Source organism: Diabrotica virgifera, chromosome 5, assembly GCF_917563875.1.
Source record: "Diabrotica virgifera virgifera chromosome 5, PGI_DIABVI_V3a".
NCBI classification, from domain to species: Eukaryota; Metazoa; Arthropoda; class Insecta; order Coleoptera; family Chrysomelidae; genus Diabrotica; species Diabrotica virgifera.
In genome coordinates this window covers 249,783,028-249,810,719 of record NC_065447.1, presented here as the reverse complement: position 1 = coordinate 249,810,719, position 27,692 = coordinate 249,783,028, and the positions used below count along the sequence as shown (strand labels likewise).

The 27,692-nt window shown below is 33.9% G+C and overlaps 1 protein-coding gene across 1 annotated transcript; it reads right to left on the bottom strand.

Moving 5' to 3' along the window:
* On the bottom strand, nt 1-27,692 carry LOC126884808 (arylalkylamine N-acetyltransferase 1-like). The gene is made up of 4 exons (XM_050651052.1): nt 27,441-27,692; nt 24,567-24,808; nt 20,188-20,410; nt 1-1,625 (listed from the first exon to the last, which is right to left on the bottom strand). Exons 2-4 carry the CDS (start codon nt 24,793-24,795, stop codon nt 1,430-1,432), a joined length of 648 nt encoding a protein of 215 aa, XP_050507009.1. The 5' UTR covers nt 24,796-24,808; nt 27,441-27,692; the 3' UTR covers nt 1-1,429.

Genomic DNA, 27,692 nt, shown 5'->3' with positions numbered 1-27,692 from the left:
TTCTACTTAAATAATTTTTATTAAGTAAGTACATCATTTTTCACTGTTATAATAAAAAATTAACAATATTTTCAATATTATATCACAGCCTGAGATGTATGAATCATACAAACACTGGAAAATTTTCATACTTGCTTGATTCGTATGATTATCGTAATTTTAATCAGCAATTTAAAAATATAGTATAAAAACTTTATAAATTATTAGCTTCAATGTTTGTACTTTTAGTCATTTTTAAATAATACATATATATTTATTACTTTATTTGTTACCTAATACAACATAAACTATACGAGGGTTGATCCAATTATGTACAGGCTTCCAAAATGATTCACTAATATGAAATTATTATTCAAAGTAGAAAAAATATGAATAACTCCCCAGTTTTTATCAGTTCTGTTGAAAAGTTTAGCTACAAACTTAATGATTTTTCACTAGAATTGCTTCACTGGATTTTGCCCATCCGGAATAAAACTGCAACAACTCAAAAAACAACTTTTTCGGTAAGTGAATGCTTCTAATTGTGTAAGAAGAAAAACTATGATATCTGATTTAACAAAGAAAAAACATAAACATTTTGAGTTATGTCACTTCTATTTTAAAATATTGGTCACTTTTTAAACATTAACGAAGAAACCTAGGACACTTCTCGAAATGCAACGGTTTTCGTGATAAATAACGAAACGTTCACGTCGAATATCAGAGCATAACTCAAAAGTGTCATTGTTCGGGAATAAAAATATTCATTCTAGCGCCAAATGAATAATGACACTACTGCTCTCTTACGAAGTTGTAAATACATACCTATGTGACACTTTTCTGGTAAAAGTACCTATAGGATTTTTGGAGTAAACTTAACAAGATAACTGGAATTGTGCATTTTTGGAGTTGTGTCACTCTTTTGCCGGACGAGCAATGGACCGTGATAGTCGTGACGTCAAATCAATGTTGGCTACTCTGAAATGGTTTCCAAACAAAGCAGAAATTCACACATGGTGTTTGTTTTGCTTTTTATAATTGGAATATATTGCTTGTAGGATGTTTAATTTTTACAAAATGGTAGGTAATGTGTTGGGTACCCGTGATTGTAATCAATGCTCATAGTATATTTCCCATTACATTTCCAAATAGGACTGGTTAAAAACCTGAAGAAACACAGTAAGTACTATATAGTGTGTAAATCCTTGATTTTGTGTAAGGACATTTATAAAATTAAAAGAAATATGATTGATATGACTAACAAAGATTGTATCTTTAGAAAAAATGTGCAGATGATTGTTAAAACAAAATAAAATTAAAAATGATTACACAAATCACGTGTATAATCAATTGACAGTTGCTTTGTTTGGTACTTTTATATCAATATTTGGAAACCTTTTTGACGTTTTGACATCACACTATCACGGTCCATTTGACGCAAACCTATTACTTATAATTTCTTCAAGTATACGTTCAAGGTGGTGTGCGGGGACTCAGGTTTGAAAACTATTTCTCCATTTTCTTTGTAGTCCGTATATTTCAAGGAATATTTTAGATCAAAGTTTAATTTTTCTGATAGTTTTGCTGAATATAAACTCGTGCATGCAATTTCAACGAAATCATATCCTTGTTGTTGAGCCAAATCACTAAAAAAAATCAGATTAAAATAGGAAAAAACAAAATATTAGTATAATGTGTGTGTTCACAAAGAGGGGATGGCATTAGATGAACTTTTTGCCACAGATATTTGGAAGTTGAAGATTGAAGATGTCATATTAAATTTTTATTTTAGGATCTTTAAGAAATTGTATGATAATATCATTAATAATTTTGGTGTTGAAGCTTAGTAGGTGTGAAATATTCAGCGGTAAACTGAAGTCTGAAGTCTTCTGAAGTCTAACAATTAGTGCTTTCGTATGGTATTTATTTATATGGTGTTTATTTAATAAAGTTCACAATTAAATATTATATGATTTAAATCTGCAGTAGAGTAGTTATCACATGAATAGAGAGAGTTGATACGCATTCCAATTTTAGCTAAATGTGCAGGAAAATTGCCATGGTTTAATCTTAAGCGACTTAGGGATGTGGAATAAAATCGAGTAACGTGATAATCAAATATATGTGGAATATTTTGCGGAAGTTGTGTGTATATGTAAGTGTATGGATTCCTCGAAGTTTGTACAAACTTAAGCCAAATAGTTTCCCATTTCTTTCTTAATTTTTTATGCAATTCTGGAATTTAATCGCTGGAGATTGTTAAATCTACTATTTCATTTAAAGTTGCTGAATTCTTTGCCATTTCATCCACTATCTCATTTTCTTTGATTCCGGCATGCCCTTTTACAAAGATAAAGACCAAGTCACTGCTATTATTTTTAAATCGAGAGATTGTCTTTTTAATATGGCATAACAACTCATTGTTGTGTTTTCTGGTTATTGGTTGTGATATTGCCTCAAGAGCAGATAAAGAATCTGATAGTATAACCGTGTCTCCAAAGTTCTGTTCAACTGCGTAAGTTAGAGCTCTTTCAATAGCATAAAGTTAGGCAGTAAAGATAGATGTAAAGTTAGGTAGTCTAAAAGAATTGCCACTTTTTATATTAGAAACATAATAAGCGCTACCTACACTATTACATGTTTTTGAACCATCTGTATAGATGTATTTATAATTAGAAAATTCAGATAAAATTAATTTTATAATTTTATTGTTTTGGCATGATAAGTTTCTGTATGTAGGTTTTATGATATTTGGAAAGATTGCGATTTCGTCAATAGAAAGGTTATATTATATGGGTACCTAATATTTGTTTAGTGTTAATGCTAAAGTTGTTAGTTTCTAAATAAGCATCTGTAAGTGGGGGGAGAAGTTTTAATTCTCCAATAAGAACTTGTTAAGTTATATTCAGTGAGACTGTTAATTTTACTTAATAATTTATGTGAGTCGAAAGTAAATATTAGTATAAGCTTATAACATAAAGTATTGTAAAAAATTACAAGTATGTACCTATCTAAGTTTTTAAACGCTTTTCTTTATTTCATTTGCATCAAATCTTTAGACGTCAATTTGACTGACTTTTCTTCAGTGCAAATGAATGAAATAGCTCCCGCGTATGAAAAAAAAGTTGATTAATAGCAAGCTGAAAATTTGTTAATAGCTTAACAGTGTCTAGTCGGACAAACTTTGATAAATAGGAACACTGGAACGGGGAAGTTTTAATTGTGGAACAGGTTAAAAATTTGGAACGGTGAGACCACGAAAACGTCACATGTATTTTGTCCGACAGAACTTCCGATTGATTTGTTGCCCTTTCATTAAACTCTCATGCAAAAATCAGACTGCTATTTCTCACCTGTCATAATTCATAATTCCTGTCATTTGACATATTCTACGTGTTCCACTCATTATAATTTAGATTTGGTGAAAAATAGCAGCCTGATTTTTGCATGAGAGTTTAATGAAAGGGTAACAAATCAATTGGAAGTTCTGTCGGACAAAATACATGTGACGTTTTCGTGGTCTGACCGTTCCAAATTTTTAACTTGTTCCACAATTATAACTTCCCCTGTTCCAGTGTTCCTATATATCAAAGTTTGCTCGACTAGACACCCTTAAGCTATTAACAAAATTTCAGCTTGCTATTAATCAACTTTTTTTTCATACACGGGATCCAGACCTAAAAATTTGCAGACATATGCATTCGCGAGAACAATACACGAATAGTCAATAAAAAAAATTATGTTTAGAAATTGTTTAAATAAAAAAAAACGATTTTAATGGAAAATGCTTAAATTCTTTTGTTTTTTACAATGTAGAAACTTGAAACTTTTACGGATTGTAGCTAATGATATGAACTATACATAATTTCAATTTTTACGTTATGCTTCATAAATAAACAATAACGTTTCAAATTTTGAACGCTCATATATTTGTTTATATATAAATCGGCGTTTATTCGTGTCAAATTTCAATAGGATACGAAACAAAACTTCAACCAAAACTCGAATTAAAAAAATTCGTGTTTTTATCGTAGTCTTAGAAAAACCACCGGTAGAGACGTTTTATACTACAATTAACATTAGAATTCGTTTTGTCGTATTAATTAATTAAACGCTTTTCTTTATGGGCTATTCCACGAATATACGACTGTCTTGGATTATCGCGACAACGAATATTTTATTGTGCAACATAAGAAGTGCGAAAGTAAATGGCTCCAATATTTGTTCCAATAAACAACAATGTATTTTGCAATTTACTTTCGTTCTTCGTAATTTGCACAGTAAAATATTCGTTGTCGAGATAATCCACAACAGTCGTATGTTCGTGGAATAGGGTATAGTTCAATCGTTTGGGTCAAATCTTTGGATGTTAATTTGACTGCCTTTTCTTCAATGCAAATGACTAAAAATTTGCAGACATATGCATTCGCGGGAACAATACACGAATAGTCAATAAAAATTTTTTTGTTTATTAATTGTTTAAATAAAAAAACGATTTTAACGGAAAATGCTTAAATTCTTTTGTTTTTTACAATGAAGAAACTTGAAACTTTTACAGATTGTAGCTAATTATATAAACTATACATAATTTCATTTTTTACGTTAATTTTTGACGTTATGCTTCATAAATAAACAATAAAGTTTCAAATTTTTTGCGATTCCGACTACTTTTCATGTTTGTACCGGGTGTCCCAATAAGAATGGCTCTCGGCCATATCTCAGGAACCGTTTATAGTAGAGCTTTGAAATAAAAAATTTTGTAACAAAAGTTGCCTCAGGAAAAGCCTGGAAATTATTTTCATAATTGTGGGTCCACCGCTAGAGGGCGTAATTGAATATCAAAAATAAAAAAATCTAAATTTTACAAAATTTTCCTAATGAAGGGGCACTGGAAATCCGATTATTGTATTCTTTATCAAATTCTGCGCATATTTGATTTAACAAGTTTAACTCTACCTTTGCAAATAAGAGGTGGGGGTGAGTGGGAACCTTGTTATGAAAAAATGGCTGTAAGTCCGGTTCTGCTAAATCAAATTTTGAAAACTGGGTCTTGTTGAAGACAGATCTTTATCTTCAATGTAAGCGTGATAATTTTGAACCATCCTAATAAGTAATAAGCCAGCTGGGAGGCGTTATTTAATTTTTTTCAGAAATCTAGTTTTCTTTGGAAAATATTAAATACAAGTATGCATTTTTAATCATACTTTATAAAATTAGATTAAATTAGCAATAGAATAGCGAAAACCGCATGTCGATACCTTTTTTCTATCTCAAGATATCTCGAGAAACGTGTAAATTTTATACATAACTGTTACTATCACCGGTAAACTAAGTTAATGAAAAGTAGTGTGCTGTGGAAAAAAACAAAATAACATTTTCCAGATGTCAACGTATAAAAATATAATTAATTAAAACAACAATATAAAGAAAAACAATACTATTAAAATTAAATATAACACAGAAAAAAAAGAACTACTTAGTGACGACCTAAATATTCAAATTGTTGCCCATCATACACTACTCTAGAATACATTATCCAGAGAATACTAAACGCCATTCAAAGCATATCGAGAGCAGAAATTGAGACTGCTGTTCAATCTACTCTTGAAAGAGTAAATGTTTGCAACGAAAATGATGCGCAAAAATTTGAAAGTTTATGTCATCACTAAATAGTTGTTTTTATTTCTTTGTAATAGGGCTTTTCAACGCTTCTCATTTGTTTCGAGCCTCTGTCATATGCCGTATAATCCGTGTATAATATTAATATACGAGATATGAACGGGGCTCGAAACAAATGAGAAGCGTTGAAAAGACCTAATATACGTTGACAGCTGGAAAATGTTTCTTTGTTGTTTCCATAGCACACTACTTTTAATGAATTATTTCGTTTACCGGTGACAGTAACAGTTATGTTTTTAAATTTACACGTTTTGTAAGATATCTCGAGATAGAAAAAAGGTATTAACATGCGGTTTTCGCTATTCTGTTGCTAATTTTGTCTAATTTTGTAATATGGTATTAAAAATGCATGTTTGTATTTAATATTTTCCAAGGAACACTAGATTTCTGAAAAAAATTAAATAACGCCTTCTAGCTGGCATATTACTCAGTAAGTTGGTTCGAAATCATAACTTTTACATTGATGAAAAAGATCTGTCTTCAACAAGACCAAGTTTGCAAAATTTGATTAAGCAGAACCGGACTCACAGCCAGTTTTTCATAACAAGGTTCCCACTCACCCCCACCTCTTATTTCCAAAGGTAGACCTAAACTTGTCAAATCAAATATGCTTAGAATTTTATGAAGAATACGACGATCGGAATTCCAGTGCCCCTTCATTAGGAAAATTTTGTAAAATTTAGATTTTTTAATTTTTGATATTCAATTACGCCCTCTAGCGGTGGTCCCACAATTATGAAAATAATTTCCAGGCTTTTCCTGAGGCAACTTTTGTTATAAAATTTTTTATTTCAAAGCTCTACTATAAACGGTTCCTGAGATATGGCCGAGAGCCATTCTTATTGGGACACCCGGTACATCACATGCTTTATACATATTTTAATAAACATGACGATATATTTTAATGTTTGAAAAGTGTAAGACTAAAAAGTAAAAAATAAAAAAAATATGAAAAAAGTATTTTTAAGAAACGCTTTACTTTAGTTACGAGTGATTAAAATTAAACATATAAAAAAATCAACTAAAAAGTAAAAAATAAAAAAAATTGAAAAAATCCAACACATTCGTTAAAGAAAAGCGTGGGGCGAAAACCGTTTATTCGATGAAGACGCGCCACGCTTTTCTTTGGCGAATGTGTTAGATTTTTTCAATTTTTTTTATTTTTTGCTTTTTATTTGATTTTTTTATAATATGTTTAATTTTAGTCACTCGTAACTAAAGAAACGCGTTTGTTAAAAATATTTTTTTCATATTTTTTTATTATTAATTTATGTTTCTTATTGTCTTCTAATACTAATAGGTACTTCCGAACGAATAATTTCCATCGCAAGCACATAAATAGGGCATATACAGTGCTAGTCAAAAGTCCGTACCCTCCCTCGTATCTTTTGAACGGTTATACTTATAATAGTGAAATTTAGAGGGAGGAAATTAACGGACGTAGGCTTCTTAACTAGTTATGACAGGTGACGTAATAGTGACAGATGACTTTACAGCGCCACTGTGACAGATAATTTTAAATGGGATCTTATGGCAAGTAATACCTCGTTTGAAAGATATTCAAAATACCTATTCAGTCATACTAATTTTTTTGGATATAAATTGATTTTGATTTTGGTGAATAAATGAAATAAATATAAAATTGTAGTTTCGCATTTAATTAATAAAAATTCAAATGTCCGCCTATGGTTTTTTTGTCAAAAAAGTTCACGTTTTTCAGTTCTCTAATAGTTTTTACGTCAATGTCAACCTTTTTGACAAGTAATCATAGGCGGAGGTTTGAATTTTTATTAATTAAATTCGAAACTACAATTTTATATTATTTCATTCATTCATCAAAATTAGCTTAAACTCAAACAAAATTAGTATGACTGAATAGGTATTTTCAATACCTTTCAAACGAGGTATCACTTGCCATAAGGTCCCATTTAAAATTATCTGTCATGGTGGTGCTGCAACGTCATCTGTAACTATTACGTCATCTGTCATGACTAATTAAGAAGCTTACGTCCGTTTATTTCCTCCCTCCAAATTTCACTATTATAGGTATAACCGTTCAAAAGATACGAGGGGGGGTACGGACTTTTGACTAGCACTGTATAAATAGAACGCGTTATATTATCTTCATTCAACCCGGATCTATCCACTGTTGGATACAGGTCTCCCTCAGTATTTTTCATGTATTCCTATATTGTGCTGTTTGCATCCAACTTTTGTCAATCCGTTTTCCTTGGCGTAGGGATGTGGCGACCCCACGGCCCAAAGGTGTTTAACCTTTGCATTGTTGTGTTGAACAATGTGCGTAGATTCTTCAGTCAGGAAATCCTTCGCCTTCCTGGTCCTCGTTTTCCCTCCACTTTTCCTTGCAAAATTAGTTGCAGTCGTCCATATATTTCGCTATTTCTCATAATGTGACCGAGTTATTCGATTTCGGCTTTTTTATTGTGGTTAACAGCTCGTTTTCTTTTTGCATTCTCAGCAAAACACCCTCATTAGTAACGTGGTCGGTATAAGATACCTTCAGCCTCAATTTTCTTGCAGGTGGCTTCTGTGAGAGTTAACGACTCAACTCCGTACAACAGTATAGGAAAGATATAACATCGCAGTAACCTGACTTTTATGGGCAATGATAAATCATGACATTTGAATAACTTATTGTGCGCCTCTGCTACCCAATTTATTACAATTTTTTTGAGGTCGTTGGTGGCGTTGGGGTCTTCAAAATGGCCAGTAGTATTAGACAGACTGCTATTGAAATACTGGGGAAAACTTCAGGAAAAAAGTTTGAGGATAAGAAGACTTGGTGGTGGTCAAACGAAGTTCAAGGGAAAATAAAAGAGAAGGGAAAATTATATAAAAAATGGCAAGAAACCAGATCCAACACAGATCTTCAAAACTATATGGTCGCGAAAAAGGAAGCGAAAGTAGCAGTAGCAAAAGCTAAAGCAGAAGCGTATTCAAACCTATACGATCAACTTGATACCAGGGAAGGCGAAACGAAGATATATAAAATAGCCAAACAGAGAGCAAAGAAAGCAAAAGATTTTAACCAGATTAGATGTATCCGAGATGAAAATAATAAAATACTAGTTCACGAAAAGGATGTCAAAAAGAGATGGAGAAAGTACTTTGACAGCTTATTAAATGAAGAATTTGACAGACAGCCTGTGGAGTCAACGGAGACAGTAGCAGCAATGGTCACCAAAATAACAAACGAGGAAGTGACTAAGCGCTTCAAAAAATAAAGAAAGGAAAAGCGGTAGGACCAGATGATGTTCCTGGGGAAGTATGGGAAGCATTGGGAGAGGCAGGAACAAGGTGGCTAGCAGGTTTATTTAATAGAATTATGGAAGTTCGACAAATGCCAGACGAATGGAGAAGCAGTATACTAGTACCTGTCTACAAAAACAAGGGAGATATACAGCAGTGTACAAACTACAGGGCTATAAAACTGCTTAGCCACACCATGAAAATATGGGAGAGAGTAATTGATAGACGGATACGTGAAGAGACCGACATATCCGAGAATCAATTTGGCTTTATGCAGGGCAGATCAACAACAGACGCAATTTTCATTATAAGGCAGTTGATGGAAAAATACAGGAGTAAAGAAACAAACGCTCATATGGTATTCATTGATCTTGAGAAAGCATATGATAGAGTTCCTCGAGAGATTCTGTGGTGGGCACTCAATAAGAAGGGAGTCCCTGGTGCATATGTAAAGATTGTGAGGGATATGTATGAGGGAGTAATGACTAGTGTTAGGACAGGTGTGGGAGAGACTGATAAATTTCAGGCGAAAGTAGGATTGCAAAAAGGCTCGATGCTTAATCCTTATTTATTCTCATTAGTTTTGGACCAGATAACAGCGAAACTACAGGGTAACATTCCATGGTGCTTAATGTATGATGATGATGTTGTGTTAGTAGGAAATAGTGAAAGAGACTTAGAACAAAAACTGGAACAGTGGACACGAGCTCTGGAGGAAAAAGGTTTAAAACTTAGTAGGACAAAGACAGAGTATTTGGAATGTTCATTTAAAGATGGAGTTACTACAAATAAAATGGTACCTTTGGATAGTGAACTGATTGTAAAAAGCAATAGTTTTAAGTATCTGGGATCGGTATTACAGAGTAATGGAGAAATAGATGGAGATGCATGCAGTAGAGCAGCCATTTGTTTTCCCATATTTTATTTTTAAACCGACTCTCTGTGTTACTTGCTGTAGTTTTTGTAGCTTGTAGCATAACTCTTGCTTCTCCAAAGTCGTCTGTTATCAGAACAATGTCATCGGCATATCATACGTTTTTCTCATTGTGGTCTCATTTAGTTCAATGTATTTTCTAGAAGAAGAGGAAATTGACAGTATTATAATTATGTTGAAATGTATCCTTTCGAAGATTTTTTTAACAGGAAAACACTCTTCAAATTAAACACCAAAATTATGTACATAAGCGTGTACTGACAGATCTTAATGTGTAAGCTAAGAAGTAAAATTGTTACAAAAAGTGTAGTACATTTATTGTCCTTAGATAAAATAAATACTATACCTATAAGTAGTTCATATGTTTATTATCGTACTGATATATGGCTATTCAAGATAAGAAACAATAAAATAAACCTTAACCATTTAGAAAAATTAGATATTTATAAACGAATTAAAAAAAATACACTTCACATTATCGTCTACCTCAGCGGTTCTCAACCTTTTTGAGTGATGTAGGTACCACCTACAGTTATTTTTATTATTTTTGGTACCACCTATATTTTTAAATTGTATTATCAATACTTACTAAGTACTACTATTTTAATTTTTCCTGTGTTTTGTGTACCACCGCCAATAATGATATGTACCACCAGCGGTACATGTACTACAGATTGACAACCTCTGGTCTACCTAACTCAAGAGTTTTTGACTTTAAACATAATTGAATATTATTTGAATTATTATTTTATTGAATATGTTTCATTGCAACATTTTTAAAAAAGAATGTGTGTGTACTTTGTACGCACGTAAGAAGATATTCTTCTATTATATAGGTGATTTCAACGAAGTAAATATACTTGAAAAGGTTATTGTATTTTATTTAAAAATTGAACTAACTTTCTTGTCTACCACTTTCAAAAATTTTTTATTAAAACAACCAAAAATAAAAATAAATATGAATCGCCCAGGATTCGAACCCGCGTCGTTCCAATCTCGGAGCTAACGCCCTATCAACTACACCAGCGAGGTCCTTCTAATTGACATGTAAGTTTCGGATATAATTATTTCGGAGAAACACAAATACAAAAACACAAGAATTATAATAAATAATACATTTACTAAAAACACTAATATATTCTTTTAATGACTTATTTGCACGGATACAGATATATAAACACCTATCTTGAAAGATTAGCAAGGAACTACATACTGTCTGTGTGCGTAGGCGCGCAGATTTATGTACAATTTTACCCTCAATCGAATCGCGCCTAAAGAAGAATATCTTCAAAAAAATTGAATACGCGACCCCTTAAGTGCCCTAAGATTTAAGATAACAACATTAGATACGACAGACTAACAGAAAAAGAAATAATGGACACAATTCAAGGCTTAAAGAACACTCAACAATAACACTATATATTTCAGTCCTCTACAAATAGTACCTTACCTATCTCATGACTTTTGGTGTAAAATAATTAGGAACAGTTTAAAATTCCCCCTGGCCACACGGGGGATAATTTACGGCGCCGTAAGAGCAGTAAACCCATTGGTTGACTAACTCCTCCACCAATTGTAGATGAAATAGGAGTTAGTCAACCAATGCCTGGTCAGGTTTACTGCTCTTACGGCGCCGTAAAGTATCGCCCGTGTGGCCTTAGCCGGTTAGTTTCCTATAAGGGCCAAACCAGACGGGCCACTCTGCAGCGCTACTCGGTGGATCCACAGGGTGGCGAAAAAGGCCTGTGATACAGAATGCAAAACATGCCGCTATTATATTAGGCCACTGGTGACGCCACCAAGTTGCTCCACCAGTGACTCATGACGTCACGGGGCATTTAAGTAAATGAGACCTATTAGACTACGGCAACTGGTTGCGCCACCAGAAACTGTTGTCGATCTGGTGGCCGAACCAGTCCACCAGCAGGGTAACCGGGTCTGGTGGCGCCACCAAGCCGGGGCATTATGTTATATGGACCCTATTAGACTGAGCAACTGGTGTCGGCCACCACTAGTTCATTTGTTTTGTAATCGAGTGCTTCGTATTTCTTTTCTATTAACTTCTATAATATTTTCTATTAACAAGTGTATATTTTTCTAAAACCTTTTTTGTTGATTTATAAATATGCTATATTAAAAAGTTTTTCTCGCAGATTTAGCCGTTAATTGTTTATTCATTGTTTAAACAATAAAAGCTCTTTTTATATTTTAGAAATAACGGTGAATTCATCACTTTACCTTGATCAAAAATGTTTCTATTTTGTTTTTAATTATGCTGAATCCGAATGTGACGTTAATTGGAAAATTTAAAAAAATTGAGCTTTTATATATAGGTACAGTATGTCTGCGTAACTTGGACCCATATGGGAAACTTTTTTCTTATCAATTTTACGAAAAAAAAAATATTCTTTATAAAATGCTCTGCATAGTCTATGTCAGCGATTCTCAATCTGTGGTACATGTGCCACTGGTGGTACATTTGATTACTTGCGGTGGTACACAAAACTCAATAAAAATTAAATATAGTACTAATAGTAGTAAGTCTTCATAATACACTATAAAAATACAGGGTGTAACAAAAATACAGGTCATAAATTAAATCACGTATTCTGGAAAAAGTGTAGTCTATGTCTCTATGTTATACGAGGTATGTCAAAAAAATTGTATGTAATGTACCTTTAGATTTCACAACATCGAAAATTGTTATTATGAAAAGTTGTTAAGAATTAAAAAAACTATGTTTTGGGACGCATTAATTTTATTACATCATTCTAATTGAAAAAAAATGCAATTTTTTTTTAAATTATGGATACCCAACATCATTTTATTACAAATATCTGTAAGTATTTTATTATTAATTTTACGAAAAAAGTTATTTTTTACAAAAAGCTTTATATGGTCTAAAATCTAAGATGCAATCATAATATATAAACTTTTATCAATTTTATACGAGGTATGTTAAAAAATATGAATTTCGTCCAAGAGTAAAGTACCTTTACAGTTCACAATATTTCAATTAGAAGAATGTAATTGCATATTCAAACATAGCTTTTAATTCCGAACAACTTTTTATAAAACATTTTTCGATATTGTTTAATATAAGCATACTTTACTCTTGAGCGAAATTCATCTTTTTTGACATACCTCGTAAAAAATTCACAAAATTTGAATCTGATGGTTGCATCTTATATTTTATACTATTAAGAGCATTTTATGAAGAATAAATTTTTTCGTAAAATTGATAACAAACAAGTTTCCAATTGCATTTGATTATTTTTCCAATTCCAATTCATTTTATTATTTTTGCTGGTGGCTATTCTCGGCCACCAGTTGCCCGTACTCACCATTTGGTGGGCCCACTAGTTGCGCCACTAGTTGCGCTGCCTTACCTAGACTAATAGAGCCCTTAATGTAGCAGACCCACAGGAAGTCGTAGAAGAGAACAAGATAGATAGAAAAGGTTGAGAATGACTTAGAAGAAGGTGACAGACTTTAATAAAAAAATGACATTAAGTATTTTACATGTCACTGTGTACTCGATGCTTTCAAGGCCAGTTGTGGACTGTAAATAATAGCTTGTTACAAGATAACAAATTAATTTACAATCGCTTAGACAAATCAGATAATGATTAATTTTTAGCAAAATACTTCACATTATCGTTTGATTGAATTTAACTCATTTGACCTTCTTGGTATTGATGAATCTGCTACATTTGTATCAATGCTAATAAAATGAGTGCTTTTCCACCAAAATGAGTGCTTAAATTTTACAAAGTGCCTCTTTTTTTAATGATAGCTTTAGAACTTCTAATTGCAATACTTTTTCGTAAAGATAAAAGTTTTGTTTATAGATTTAAAGTTTTTTCCAATATATTAAATTGTACTTATTGTACGAGGGAAAAATGAAATATTCCTGGCCGTTTAGAACACAATAAATCTTTTTTTTTATAAGCAATGCATCTATTTTATATTGTAGTAACCACGGAGTACAATATATTTTTGGATAGGCGAATTACAACGTAGGAAGACACGAAAAGCTAAAAATGTCTACATATTTCAGGATTAGAAAAAACTTGTTAGATATTTTTTTTCATTCGACATAAGACTTCAACATTTAGACCCAAACATGTCTAAGCTTACTAGCGACTCCAAGGCTATAGCGAAGATCTCAAAGAACCTAAGAAATGAAAACAAACCTTTTCCATCACTACACGGAGAAAAATGGGAAAGATACAGATTTCATACAAGAAGTAGAACTGAAGATTATCAAGAATTTCAGGAAAAATAGGAAACTCACACCGTATCTACCAGAAGAAGTAAAGGCAAAAGGATAAATAAATACCTAGCAAAAAAGCACCAGAACCAGATATAATCAGGAGCTTAAAAATCTTCCAAGGAAAGTTATCATAAACATTACCTAAATCATAAATGTGATGCTCAGACTAAGAAGATTTCCTAAGAAATTGGAACAAGCACAAGTAAATGATTCGAGAAGCAGGAAAAAATGGAACACTTCTCCAAAACTAGAGACGAATCAGCCTACTATCATCAATAAGCAAGGATTTAGATGGGGTAATATTAGCTAGGTTAAAAGAAGAGTCTGACACAATAGAAACGGTACAAGAAGTACAATTTGGCTTTAGTACTGAACACTCCAGCAAGATACAAGTGTTAATGTTGACCGAATACATCACAGAGGGATTCAACAAGAAGAAATATGCTGCTACTGCATTCTTAGATATCAGTAAGGCATTTGATAAAGTGTACCACGAATGGCTTATTCACAAAATGAGCCAACGTACCTACAGCAAGGCATTAATTTCCCCATTTTCCAAGGCAGCCAAGATCAAAAGCAAGTAAAATCTCCCCAATTTTATGTCTGTGATTGGAAAGGGGTTTGGGGGTAGGGGAGTCAGAAAGGTACCCTCTCTGTGAGGCGTGACCTATTTGATTATTTATTCTCTTTTGTCGCATATTGTAAAATAAATATTAATAAAACGATGTTAATATATTCTTGGTAAAAGTTGTTAATTAGATAAGAAACGATACGATCTCAATTACTGAAGCAAATTATAAAAAATACGAGTTGATTTCTAAAACAAAAAACACTTCACAACATTGTCTGATTGAATTTAACCAATGTGACCTTTTAAATATTAATGAACCAACCACATTGGAGTAAAAAATAAGTATAAATTATTTAAAGAACTGTTTCAATATTTATTTGTATGATTCTTTGATAAGGTTGAAGCGAAAAACAGCTTGTTAAGTGACATTTTAATTGCCAACTCGAAAATTGCCAAGAGGATATTAAATAAACTAAGTTAGGTTCCTTATCGTATCATAATCATCAGCCCACAGTCATCCACTGCTGAACATAGGCCTCATCGAAAAACTTCCATTCAGATCTATCTTGCGCTGCTGCAATCCAGTTGGTACAAATCCTCTTTATGTCATCAGCCCATCTTGTGGGTGGTCTTCCCGGGTTTCGTCTATCCTCTCTCGGTCTCTACTCCAAGATTTTTTTGGTCGATCTATCATCTTTCATTCTAGCGACGTGTCCTGCCCACTTGCATTTAGTTTTGTCTATGTGCTTTATAATGTCTTCTGCACCACTTCTTCTACGAATTTCTTTGTTTCGTTGCGTGACTTGTGACTTGTAGTTGTCGTACAGATGTCCTTGTGACATTACCTAAGTGTCTCTGTGCCATATGTAAGAACAGGCAGGCCACATTGATTAAAGTCTCTTCTTTTTAAGCTGATAGGTATAACACCTTTAAAAATATCACGCAGTCTTCCATCTGCTGCTCATCCCAGAGTTATTCTTTAGCAGCTCAGCAGTTTGATTGTCTCTGCTAATTTTTACCATATTTCACAAGGTATATGTAGCTGTCAACAACTTCAATTTCGACGTCTTCTACCTTTAAAGGGTGGGCTTATCGTATACAATATACGGAATACGACAAAATGCCTCCCTATAACGGCTTCTTTAAAGTTAACTTCTTTGTTATACAATACAAATATTAATTACTAATTATCTCTGCTGAACATTAATTACTAATTACCATTAAACAGAAAAAAAGTTTATGTGAAGAATATGGACTAAAAATGAATATCTTCTTCTTCTTCTTCAGCGTGTTTGCATTCACTCTGGACAAAGGCCTCCCTATGAGTTCTCCATTCTTCTCTGTTTTTTGCTATTTGGTGCCGGTTTCTCCCCAAGTGGTAGCGGATAGGTACCCCTCTATGATCCCGATAAAGGGTAGACTTACTTCAGGGAGGTAGCGTCTCTGCCCACGCGAGCTCCTGGTCTTTCCATACTTAGAGGTAACCAGGCCCAAACCCCAGGTATTATCCTACCCAAATCCCAAATTTCTTCCCTATATCCCCCTCACACTCGCCAACCCGTCTTGCCAGCGTGGTGAGTTATGTCTAACCCCCAAATGAGTTTTAAAACGACAAGAAAAATGAATATAAAAAGATCAAATACATGATAATTACTAAGAAAACAAATGCATACATTTGGGAAATGTACTGATAGAAAGGGTCGATAAATTAATACAAATACCTAGGAACCTGAATTTCAAACAATAATGATCAAACAACAGAAATAATGAATTCTTTGCAACAAAGACCTTAGATTAGAACTAAGAGTAAGATCTTTGGATGCTACGTGTTCTCGATATTACAATATGGACTTGAAAGTTGGACGTTGAAGTTGAAGCAAGAACACATAACCCAGCAAACAGACTTGAGCCCAGTTACGTGATGATTACCTACGTTAAATTTACGGTAAATTTTAAAGAATACGTAACTCGGTGATTTATGACGGGAAAAAAACGTATTTCAGTGCCAAATCATTCACCTATATATTAGTGCTTCCTTTATACGTGTTTGTCATTAGAATAATATAAAATCATATAATGACAAATATAGTACATGTTTTTTTATAATAGTTGTGAATGTCGGTTAAATCGCAAATGTACGTTTATTTCACGTAATAATCACGAAACAGAAATAACTTCCTTTGGTTAAATTTTGAGAAATATTTTGGAAAACAAAATTTTACAACGGTGTTGGTTAAATACGTATCGCTTGAATTTTACTCACTGTATTTTATGGACGTCTAAAAATTAGATGTATTTCACTTAAAAGTAATGAAAATAATACCAATATTTAAACAAAAAGTTTATGATTTCGCTTTTAAGATCATTTGGCATAACTATTTCAATCCAAGCTTGATTTAAAGCTATTTTTGCTATTGTTTTCTTTAAAAATATCACAGGAGCTAAAATGATGTTGAGTCTAATTTTCAAATCGCGCGCGGTGATGGCGTACTACCAAGCCTTTCTCCACCTTTAAATACCATCACGTGACTAACATAGTTGGTTTGAAAACTAAATTAATCGATTTATCGAACAACACGTTTCGATAGGATTATTTTTTTATATTATTCTGGTATTGAAATTGATTTTTAGTAAGACCAATTGGTTAATAGTAGAAGAAATTTTAAAATAAAAAGATAATATATGTAGAAAAAATTTTAATTTAAAAATAATCGATTTTTATAATCGATGATCATAACCTCAAAATCAGCTATCCGCTTCTCACAGTTCTCAAAAAAAAAAGTGAAACGTGAAGTGCTTTCTTTCCCTCGTTTTATTTTAGGCGGGTTTATTTATAATAATGTCTTTCGTATTAATTTTTACCTCACTGCTCGAGGGTTGAAGTGTCGATGGTGCAATTAGAAAAAACAAGAAGTGTCCTCGAAATAAAAATTGACCTGTGTTGTTTTTGCATATTTTATAATGTGTCTTTAGGTCGGTACCATTTTTGGTGCATTATCTTGTATAATAATTATACAAGATAAATGTTTTTAAAGTCTCTAAATTCTACTAAATAAATACATTGTCAATACTTTATATTATGCTTGTTTTATTTATATCATATTATATGAGGATAATAATTACGTGAATCATAAGTTAATTAAGGTCGAATTATTTACGTGAAACTAGGACGTATCTTTCACGTGAAAACTAATACCCATATAGCACACAACGTCCGATGGACGTCCATATAACGTACATTTAAAGCACAAACGTCCATGGACCAAAACTGGACGTACTATGTACGTCCATTACGCGACGTCCATTGGACGTTTGATTTCAACGTACATTGGACATCCATTTGTGGTCCATGGAGATTTTACATAAAATGCGACTATTATTATGAGTAATTATATATAGCTTCTTGTTTTAATCAAAGCAATATTATTAGTAGAATACAAGAAGCTTCTAATAAATGTAGTCACATATTTTTTCATCATCGAATTAAAACACTAAACCACTAAAATTATTTTAATTAAACCTATATAATATTAGATGATGATAAAACGATGGTAAACTTTTTCAGAATAACGGAGCTACATCGCGCATCGGTAATTATAAAACTTACAATAATTAGACACTACCAATTTAAATCTTAAATGTGCATTTTGTAACTTGTTAAATTGTTAAATTTCCCTCCAAACTAAATGAAAATGAATTCTTGACAACGTTGTCGCTCTTCACGCTATCGGTCGTAAAAGGTAGTACCAGGCAGGTACTTTTAGGGGATTATCGCTGTTAATTGTTGTAGGATACTGAAGGAGGATTTATTTATGATAATTCACAGAATAGCAAACCCGCTTGCAATATACAACCGTACTTTCTAAGAAATGTTTGGAAGGAACAGAACAGAAATAAACCTCTTTTAATGTGCATGCATCATAGGGCGCCATTATCTGAATTTTGTCTTTATTAAGTTATTACATACAATATAATACATCCTGTAATATCTTTGTGTTTATTGTTTATCGTGCAATAAGTGCAGTCGTGCAAATGAAGTTCCTATAATAAAGTATACATAATAAAGTTATAATAAAGATAAATAAAAAAGGTATTTTGTGTAATATTTTAAAGTATAAGTTTAGTATTATAGGAACTATTTCCTATACCTAAAGGCTTCTTGCTATGTATGTATTCAAAAAATTATGGACACTAGATTGCTTTCTGAAAAGTGCCCTACAAAAATGTCCATGAAACGTACATTGAATGTACATAAAATATACATTGAAAGCTTCAACAACGTACACTGTACGTTTGTAGCGGACGTTCTATGGACGTCCAATTTTGTGAACTCTGGACGTTCGTTGGACGTCCATCGGATGTCCATTGTACCTTAGCGGGACGTCCATTGGACGTTCCAATGTACACAGATGTACGTCCATTGGATGTCCATAAAACGTACTTGTGCTATCTGGGTATATACGTTCCCTAAAAGATACGTTAATCAACACGTGTTTGCAAAGTGAATTTCCCGAAACATTTTATTGCTGTTTAAGGTAAATAACACGTCTGTTGAAGACGAGTTATTCACGTAATTTAAAGACGTATTTTCAATGTGACATTCCAACGAAATTTGCACGTGAAATTCACGTAAGCAATTTACGTATATTGGTGACAAATGTACCCAAAATTCACGTCTTTAACACGTCGGTCTGTTTGCTGGGAAATTAGCTACAGTCATTTGAAATGTGGTATTACAGAAGGATGCTTCGAATATCATGGACACGGAAGAACATGAACACGGAAGTATTGCGAGAAGTGGCAAATAATACGAAATCATTAACACAATAAAATAAGAAAGTTATAATATCTGTGACACGTAATGAGGGGACACCGATATGAAATTATGCTTAGACTGATAATACAGAGAAATATAAGAAGAGGAAGGAGTATAGGAAGAAGGAGAGTGTCATGGTTGAATAATTTAAGGGACTGGTTTAAATATAGAACTCTATAGAACTCTTCAGAGCAGTGGTAGATAGAGTAAAGATAGTGATGATGATATCCAACCTACGATTGGGACACGGTACTTAAACAAGAAGAATTATGGAGGTAAAAATTCATTGAATAAAAGCAGAATCAGCATCAGACGAATCAAGAAGTCTATCCCTTTGCAAATAGCATTATATAACGCCAGAAGCCTCTTATAACTGGGAAATAATAGGAGTAAGTGAAGTCAGAAGAAAAGAATAAAGTTGTGAACACCTTCAAATCAGGTCACATTTTTTGCCACATTGGACGAAGGCCGAGAAGAATCTGGAGGGAGGGTCTGGACTAAATGTGGCAGTTTGTTTGAATCTGCTGATGGACGATTATGCAACGATTATATAGTCAGTGGAATAATAAGCAATGTTGCCGGTTTTAGGGCTTCCTCCACCTTGGTATATCTACTTAAAATGTAAACGCTCTGTACATTCAAATTACTGTAAAGGTACTTACCATGTCTTTTGTAATAATTCAACAGCTAATCCTCTTCCGGTAAAATCTTTTCTAACTGATATTACTTGTACTGATATACCTTTGGTACTTGATGGATATATAACAAATGGATCAGCATGTTTTGCAGCATAGTCCAGTAACCTAACCAATTTATTGTACTTTTCGTTTTTGCAGTCATATTGTTCCTCTTGGACTTTTTCTAAAGGTGTACTCAATATTAAACCTGAGAAATAGTTGATAATATTAAATTGATTATGAGGCAGAGAGTATCAATAAAAGATATAATAGTAACTGAATGTCTTTCATGAGATGCAGAGATATCGGACATCCGGTTTATATGTGTTTCATTGACTTTGAGAAGGCCTTTGATCGAGTAAAACATACTGAAATGATTGCTTCAGTAGGTGGGTATTGATGATAAAGACCTACGCAGTATTAAAAATCTTTACTGGCATAAACGCGCAAACATCAGGATTGTCCGGGACAATTCTGAAGAACTTCAAATACGAAGAGGAGTAAGGCAGGGCTGCATTTGTCCCCACTAATACTTAACATATATTCTGAGTTTGTTTTCAATAAAGCAGTGGATAATGTTCAATGTGGTATCAAAATGAATGGCATCAATATTAATAATTTGAAATAATCTTATTATTGTAATGTGTTCTTGCCAGGAGATCTAGAGATTCTAGATTGTCTGGCTGCCTATTGTGCTAGTTCATTTAGCATTACCCAGGGTGCACGTGTAGTATTCTACTACGGACGCGAACTAGCTTTACACCCCCATTGACTTACTCTTCTCCTCTTACCAAATTGACTTACTCTTCTTCATTCTTCCCTGTTTGTTACTCTTTCTTCCCAACCAATAATTTCCTGATTTCAAGGATCTTCCTGTACGCTGTCCAACGATCTTTGTCTGGGTCTTTTTTTCCTTCTTTTAGTGACTGGGCCCCGTTAATGAAGAAGTCATTCTCTTCTCAGAGAATCTCGAAAAATCGAGGCTAACCATCAACTACCCATCCACCATGATAAGCTTGATATTGAAATGAACAGACTGCGCTCCAGATATCCCCCATTGTTAAGGGCCACCTCCGTACATCAGGAACATTTCGACCTCACCAACGCTTGGAGAAGACAATGGGAGAGCGACTCACCACAGGAATCACACCAAATGGCCTGTATCGATCAGAAACCGCCAGGCTTTGAACTGCCCCGCAATACATGGACGGCGCTGAACAGAATAAGAACAGGTACCGGTAGATGTGCTGACAGCTTGCATAGATGGGGAAAGGCCCTTACTCCTGCGTGTGACTGTGGTGCGCAACGGCAGACCGTCCGCCACATTATTGAGGAATGCCCCCGAAGGCGGTACCCTGGAGTTTTCGATGAGTTCCTGAATGCGACCGAAAATGTTTTACATTATATTAATACATTAGATGTTCGTTTGTGATACTTCATGTAATGTTTTATATACTTTTTTTAAATTGTGTTCTTATTGTATCTATGCCATACGATAAATAAAAAATAAATAAAAAAAATAAAAATGAATAACCATTTTCAATGAGAGATGAGAGACTAATAAGTTTCGAAACCGGTAGAGGTGCTTGCAGCACTCTCTGATTGGACTAGAATATGGTTCGGCTGTATTTTCGTTTTGCAACGAAATTGAAAATGGTTATTCATTTTTGATTTACATTTACTCTGTGTGGAGTATGAAGGGAACCATTCTCGTTGGAACTTTACCGCGCTGAGCAGATGGGACGTGAATTGCAAATTGTAGAATTCCCTCATCTTCCTTAGTCTCAGCATCCGTATGGCTTGCAAATTGTAGAAGCCTCGGAGGTGTAACCAGAGAAGGTTCCCATTGTTTTCATTCTGGTGGGGTGTAGAATAGCATTATGTTGTTTTATATGCCATTAGAGAGAAAACTTGGTCTTTTTGTAGCAGTTGCCGCTAGGGCATCTATGCCATTTCGTTCGTTGCAATCCGGGACTGCACGCTGGGGTTTGTTTTGGTTGGATCAGGGAGAGCAGCATATGTGCCTCCTGATGAGAGACTAATAAGTTTCGAAACCGGTAGAGGTGCTTGCAGCACTCTCTGATTGGACTAGAATATGGTTCGGCTGTATTTTCGTTTTGCAACGAAATTGAAAATGGTTATTCATTTTTGATTTACATTTACTCTGTGTGGAGTATGAAGGGAACCATTCTCGTTGGAACTTTACCGCGCTGAGCAGATGGGACGTGAATTGCAAATTGTAGAATTCCCTCATCTTCCTTAGTCTCAGCATCCGTATGGCTTGCAAATTGTAGAAGCCTCGGAGGTGTAACCAGAGAAGGTTCCCATTGTTTTCATTCTGGTGGGGTGTAGAATAGCATTATGTTGTTTTATATGCCATTAGAGTGAAAACTTGGTCTAAAAAAATAAAATTTGAAATAAGCGGATGACACGGTGTTAATTGCAATCAATTACGAATAATTTCAACATGTGATTAATATGATTACCACAACGTGAGATGAATACGGACTCAAGCTAAACACCGCAAAAATCAAGGTGATGGTTGTCAGTATAACGCCAATACCACTGGAAGTAGTAACAGCTTATGGTGAACAACTGGAGAGAACTAACAGTATCACCTACCTTGTTTGTAATCTAAATGAGAACTGGGACATGAGCAAAGAAATTAAAATACGTATAGAGAAGGCCAGAGCTGCATTATTTAAGATAAAGAAACTTTTATGTGGAAACAACATTACTTTGAATCTGAAAATTATGTTAAAGAGATGTTATGTGTTCTCTACTCTTTTGTACGGTGTCGAAGGTTGGACTTTAATGGATAAACTTCTTAAGAAACTGAAAGCCTTTGAAGTCAGGAAATCTGAGTGTATCGGAGAATCTTACGAATAAGTTGGGTGACAAAGTTATTTTGCTTCGGATGGGAAGAGTCGCGGAAGTCGTCAGAACAATTAAAAATCGAAAACTTTAAATATTTTGGCCATGATATGTGACACCCAGAGAGATATAATATACTCCATTTAATAATACAAAGTGGTATGTGTGGTCTCTATTACTATATGGCTGTGAGACCTGGATATTAAAACAGTATGACTTCAACAAACTGAATTCATTCGAAATGTGGATGTACTGTCGAATGCTAAGAATAAGCTGCACCAGCAAAACTACAAATGAAGAAGTACTGGAAATAATGAACACCTGTCCTCATCTGGTCAATACAATCAAAATTAAATAGATGTCATATCTAGGACCCATAATGAGCCATAGGGAATTTGAGCAGCTCCAGGTAATATTAGAAGGCAAAATCGAAGGTAAAAGGGTATAGGAAGAAAGAAAAATCCTGGCTCCGAAACATCAGAGATTGGACCCACACAACAGGGAATGACTTAATCCATCAAGCCTATAACAGAGAGAAATTTGCCATATTGATCGCCAACCTCAATAGAGAAGGCACTTAGGAGGAGGAATAATACAAGGCAAGGTAGACAAAAAAAGAGGGTCAGGTCGAAGAAGAACTTCAATGGCTTAAAGACCTGTGAGAATGGTTTAATAGATCCTCTGCATCCCTTTTCCGAGCAGCCGTCAACAAAATTACTATAGCCAATTTGGTAGCCAACGCTCGACAATCGAGTACGATACATGAAGAAGAAGAAGAAGAATGTCTTTAACATAAAGGTTTCCTTCTTCGGCTTTTTCTAATTATTAGTTCGCCATTTTCGTCCTCCATAGCACTTTATTCTCCTAGTGACCTTGTATAAGGTCTCCATCTATCATAGCATTTTCTATGAAAGTTTTCCATCTCATAGCAGGTCTTCATCTGCTTCTTTCCGGTGGGTCCCAGTCCAATATTCTTTTTAGCCGCCTGTGCTCTGGAATTCTTCGTACATGCTCGTACCACTGCAGGGCCCTGTTTTCCAACTTTATTGTAATTGAGCATTCTATTTTCATTCTTCCATATTTCGTCTGTTCTTATTCTATCCTCTCTGGTGATTTGTACTCATCTTTTCATAAAGTCCAATTCAACTGTTCATATTTTATGGTTTCATCATCATCATGAATAGACCTCCCCTATTTCCGTCCACTATCTTTTATCCTGGGCGCTTTGAATCCAATTTGTGGTCATTATTTTTGTATCGTCCGTACATCGCGTGGATAGTCTTCCTCTACTTCTATTATTGGTTCTTGGTCTCAACTCAAGCAACCTCTTTGTCCATTTCCCATCTGTCAGACGGGCCACATGACTGTCCCAGTTCAATTTAAGTTTAGCAACCTGACATAAATATCTGTGACGTTGATGAACCATTTTGTGGTTTAATATCGTGAAAATATGTAAGATTCTGTGAGATAGAGAATCAATGTACACTTACCTACGATTTGATCATTATGAATTGCTACCAAATTTATCCCATTCGGAATATGTCCCACTGTGAACTCTTCTAAGGTTTCACAAGTTGGATTTTCTTCCGTGACTAATTCTAAAAAAGCATTTAAAGGTTCGTCTCTGAAAAAACTAATCCTCAAAAACTCCACAATAGCATCCCTATCGGCTTTAGTTGCGTCTCTTATTTTATAAGATTTTTCTGTTGGGGAAGTCATAATTTGTTACTAGCTGCAATTAAACGAAAATGTTATAAATACATACAGTATGTACAAAATTATCGAAATTTTCTGATGGTGCAATTCCAATGAAGAGGTTTGTGAACAATTTAAAATCCAAAAATTCGAACCTAAAGCAATAAAATATAAAATCGATAGCTAAAAAGATAAAATCTACACAATTCCTCTACAAAGTAAGACTGGCTCCAAAGCTAGGAACTATAGCCATAAGAGAAATACCAGTGCATAAATGCATATACCAAGCAGAAGGGGAGGCTTTGAGATATTTGAACAAAAGCAAAAAAGAAAGTCCTGAATAGATTACAGATGAGATTAAAGAAACAGCAAATCGAAAGAAAAAGGGATATATAACTTGGCTAAGAACAAAATATTCAGAAGATAGAAAAACCTATGTATTACTGAACCGAACAACCAAAAGAATGGCGTTACAAAAGAAAAACGAAGTCTGGTAGCGAGGATGTAAGAATGTAGAGAGATAGAAGGCAGTAAAGTAAATAGATCTTCGGACACATTATGCGAAATGAATCTAGATATGCCCTCCTACAAGCCAAAATGCAAGAAAAAATATTTGAAAAGTGAGATCCAAGAAGAAGAAGAAGAACACCCATACGAGCAAGGCAACAATGAAACTTGCAGAATTTGACAATAGACGACACTAACATTGTTCTTCTTCTTTCTACTTTATATATAGGCTCATTGCCTGTTTTACTTCGGTTTTTAGCCTCAATTGATATTGGCCGACCATCTTTTCCTCGGTCGTCCCAATGATCTTCTTCCATTTGGCGATTTGTCTCTTGCTATTCGTACTATTCTATTTTCTGTCATTCTTTCTATGTGTTGATTCCATTCTATTTTTTCTTTTGGTCCACATGTTTATTTCTTCTATACCACATCTCGCTCGTATTTCCTCACTTCTTACTCTGTCTCTTAGAGTTTGGTTTGTTATTTTTCGTAAGACTTACATTTCTGCTGTTTCCAGCAGTCTTTGTGTTTTCGCCGTATCTGATCTTGTTTCCGCTGTATACGTCATTATCGGTTTTATTGTTGATTTATATATCCTGGTTTTCGTTTCCATTGTGAGGTATTTGTTTCTAGAGATTGTGTTGTTGAGACATCCTGCTGCTCTTGTTCGTCATGTTCACTTGTTTTTGTACTTCACACTTGACACTAACATTGTAGTAGTAAAACAGCTTGCATATCTAGGTGAACAGATAACTGAGAACGACAGCGAAGAGGAAAATATAAGGAAACGGATAGTGCTTGCAAACGAAGCATATTTCTCTCCAAATAGTTTGGATTCAAAGACATCCATAGGGAAGTAAAGATTAAAATATATAAAACCATCATCCGACCAATAGCAACATTATGGTGTAGAATAGAAACATGGATCATGATTGAAAAGACAATAAACCTTAAATGAAGTAAAAGTCAGACTTACTCTCTAAGTCTGACTTTTACTTCATTTAAAATGAACTCTCACATGCAACCCATTCAAGATTACAATAAACCTTATTAATAATTGAATCGCTTATTGTATAAAGGGAATAAGTCCACTTCCGTACGAAATTAAAGTGAGATATACATTTTGTTAAACCAACGTCGACGGATCGACAAGTCTATAAAGGAAATTTGTATCTCTCAGAGTACGCGAAATATCTCATGATAAAATGTTTGTTGAGCGTATAAAGGGAATCTAGTCCGGGACTGATTACCTTTATACAATAATTCTTGTGGCGTCACCATCGTTTGTGGCACTTTGTCGTTTATTTTATTACTTCGGTTAGCTTACGTTAGTTGGTCTAACAATGTATTTTAGGTCTTGTTTGTAATAATAAACCTTTTTTATAAATAAATTAATAATTTAACTGTAGAGAAGCAGCACTATTTCGTCTGTTATTCATTGATTGTATAAAGGAATCAAGTCCCAGCCTTTAAAAACGACTTCTTTCTACATTTCATCTGTAGAACAAAATGTGATAGATAATCAAGTTTCTAAACTAAATAGTTTTTTTCGTTTTTCTCAAAACTAAGTACTGTGGACTTATACCGTTTATACAATAAGCTCTTCAATTTTGAAAGAGAGATGTTAAGGAGAATATTTGGACTCATATGCGACAATTATTGTAGATGGAAAATAACGTTTGACCGCCAGTTATACAAATATTACAAACAACCCTCTATAGCAAATTATGCAAAAATACAAAAATTGCGCTAGGCATGTCACCTTATAAGAATGGATATTGACAGAACACCTAGTAGAACGCTTAGAGGAACTATGGTGGGACGTCGGCCAGTAGGAATACCAAGAAAGAGGTGGATAGACGAAGTGATAACCGATACTAAAGAGATATCGAAGGTGCATAACCGGAGGAGAGCAATCAGGTATAGAGATATTTGGAGTGGAGGCTGATGCTAGGGGAGGCCAGGGCCCAACTTGTGTTGTAGCGCCGTAGGAGAGAGAGTATGTACAAAAAAGAAAAAATAAACATTTAATAAAAATTGAAACTCGCCAATAAATCGAAAAAATATTAATTAATGTTATTAATCTTTATACAAATAAAATGAAAAATTACTATTTCCTTATCTACAATGATTTATATTTTTTATTTGTTTAACATACGTACCTGGTTGATTTAATTTACAACAAACAACGCGAAACTCACGGTCAACGAGTTCTCCAGATTTGAACTAAACAGATAATACAAAATGCCGCGTTATTATTAGCTATCTATCAATGAGTTAACCATACGCAACATGTATTTTTATCAGACGTCTGATAAACATATACATGTATTTATAACTAGTAACTAGTAAGCATGTATGGGGAAGACCTTTACTATGTACCAAATCAGTCACACTTTGTTGAAGGTGTTAAA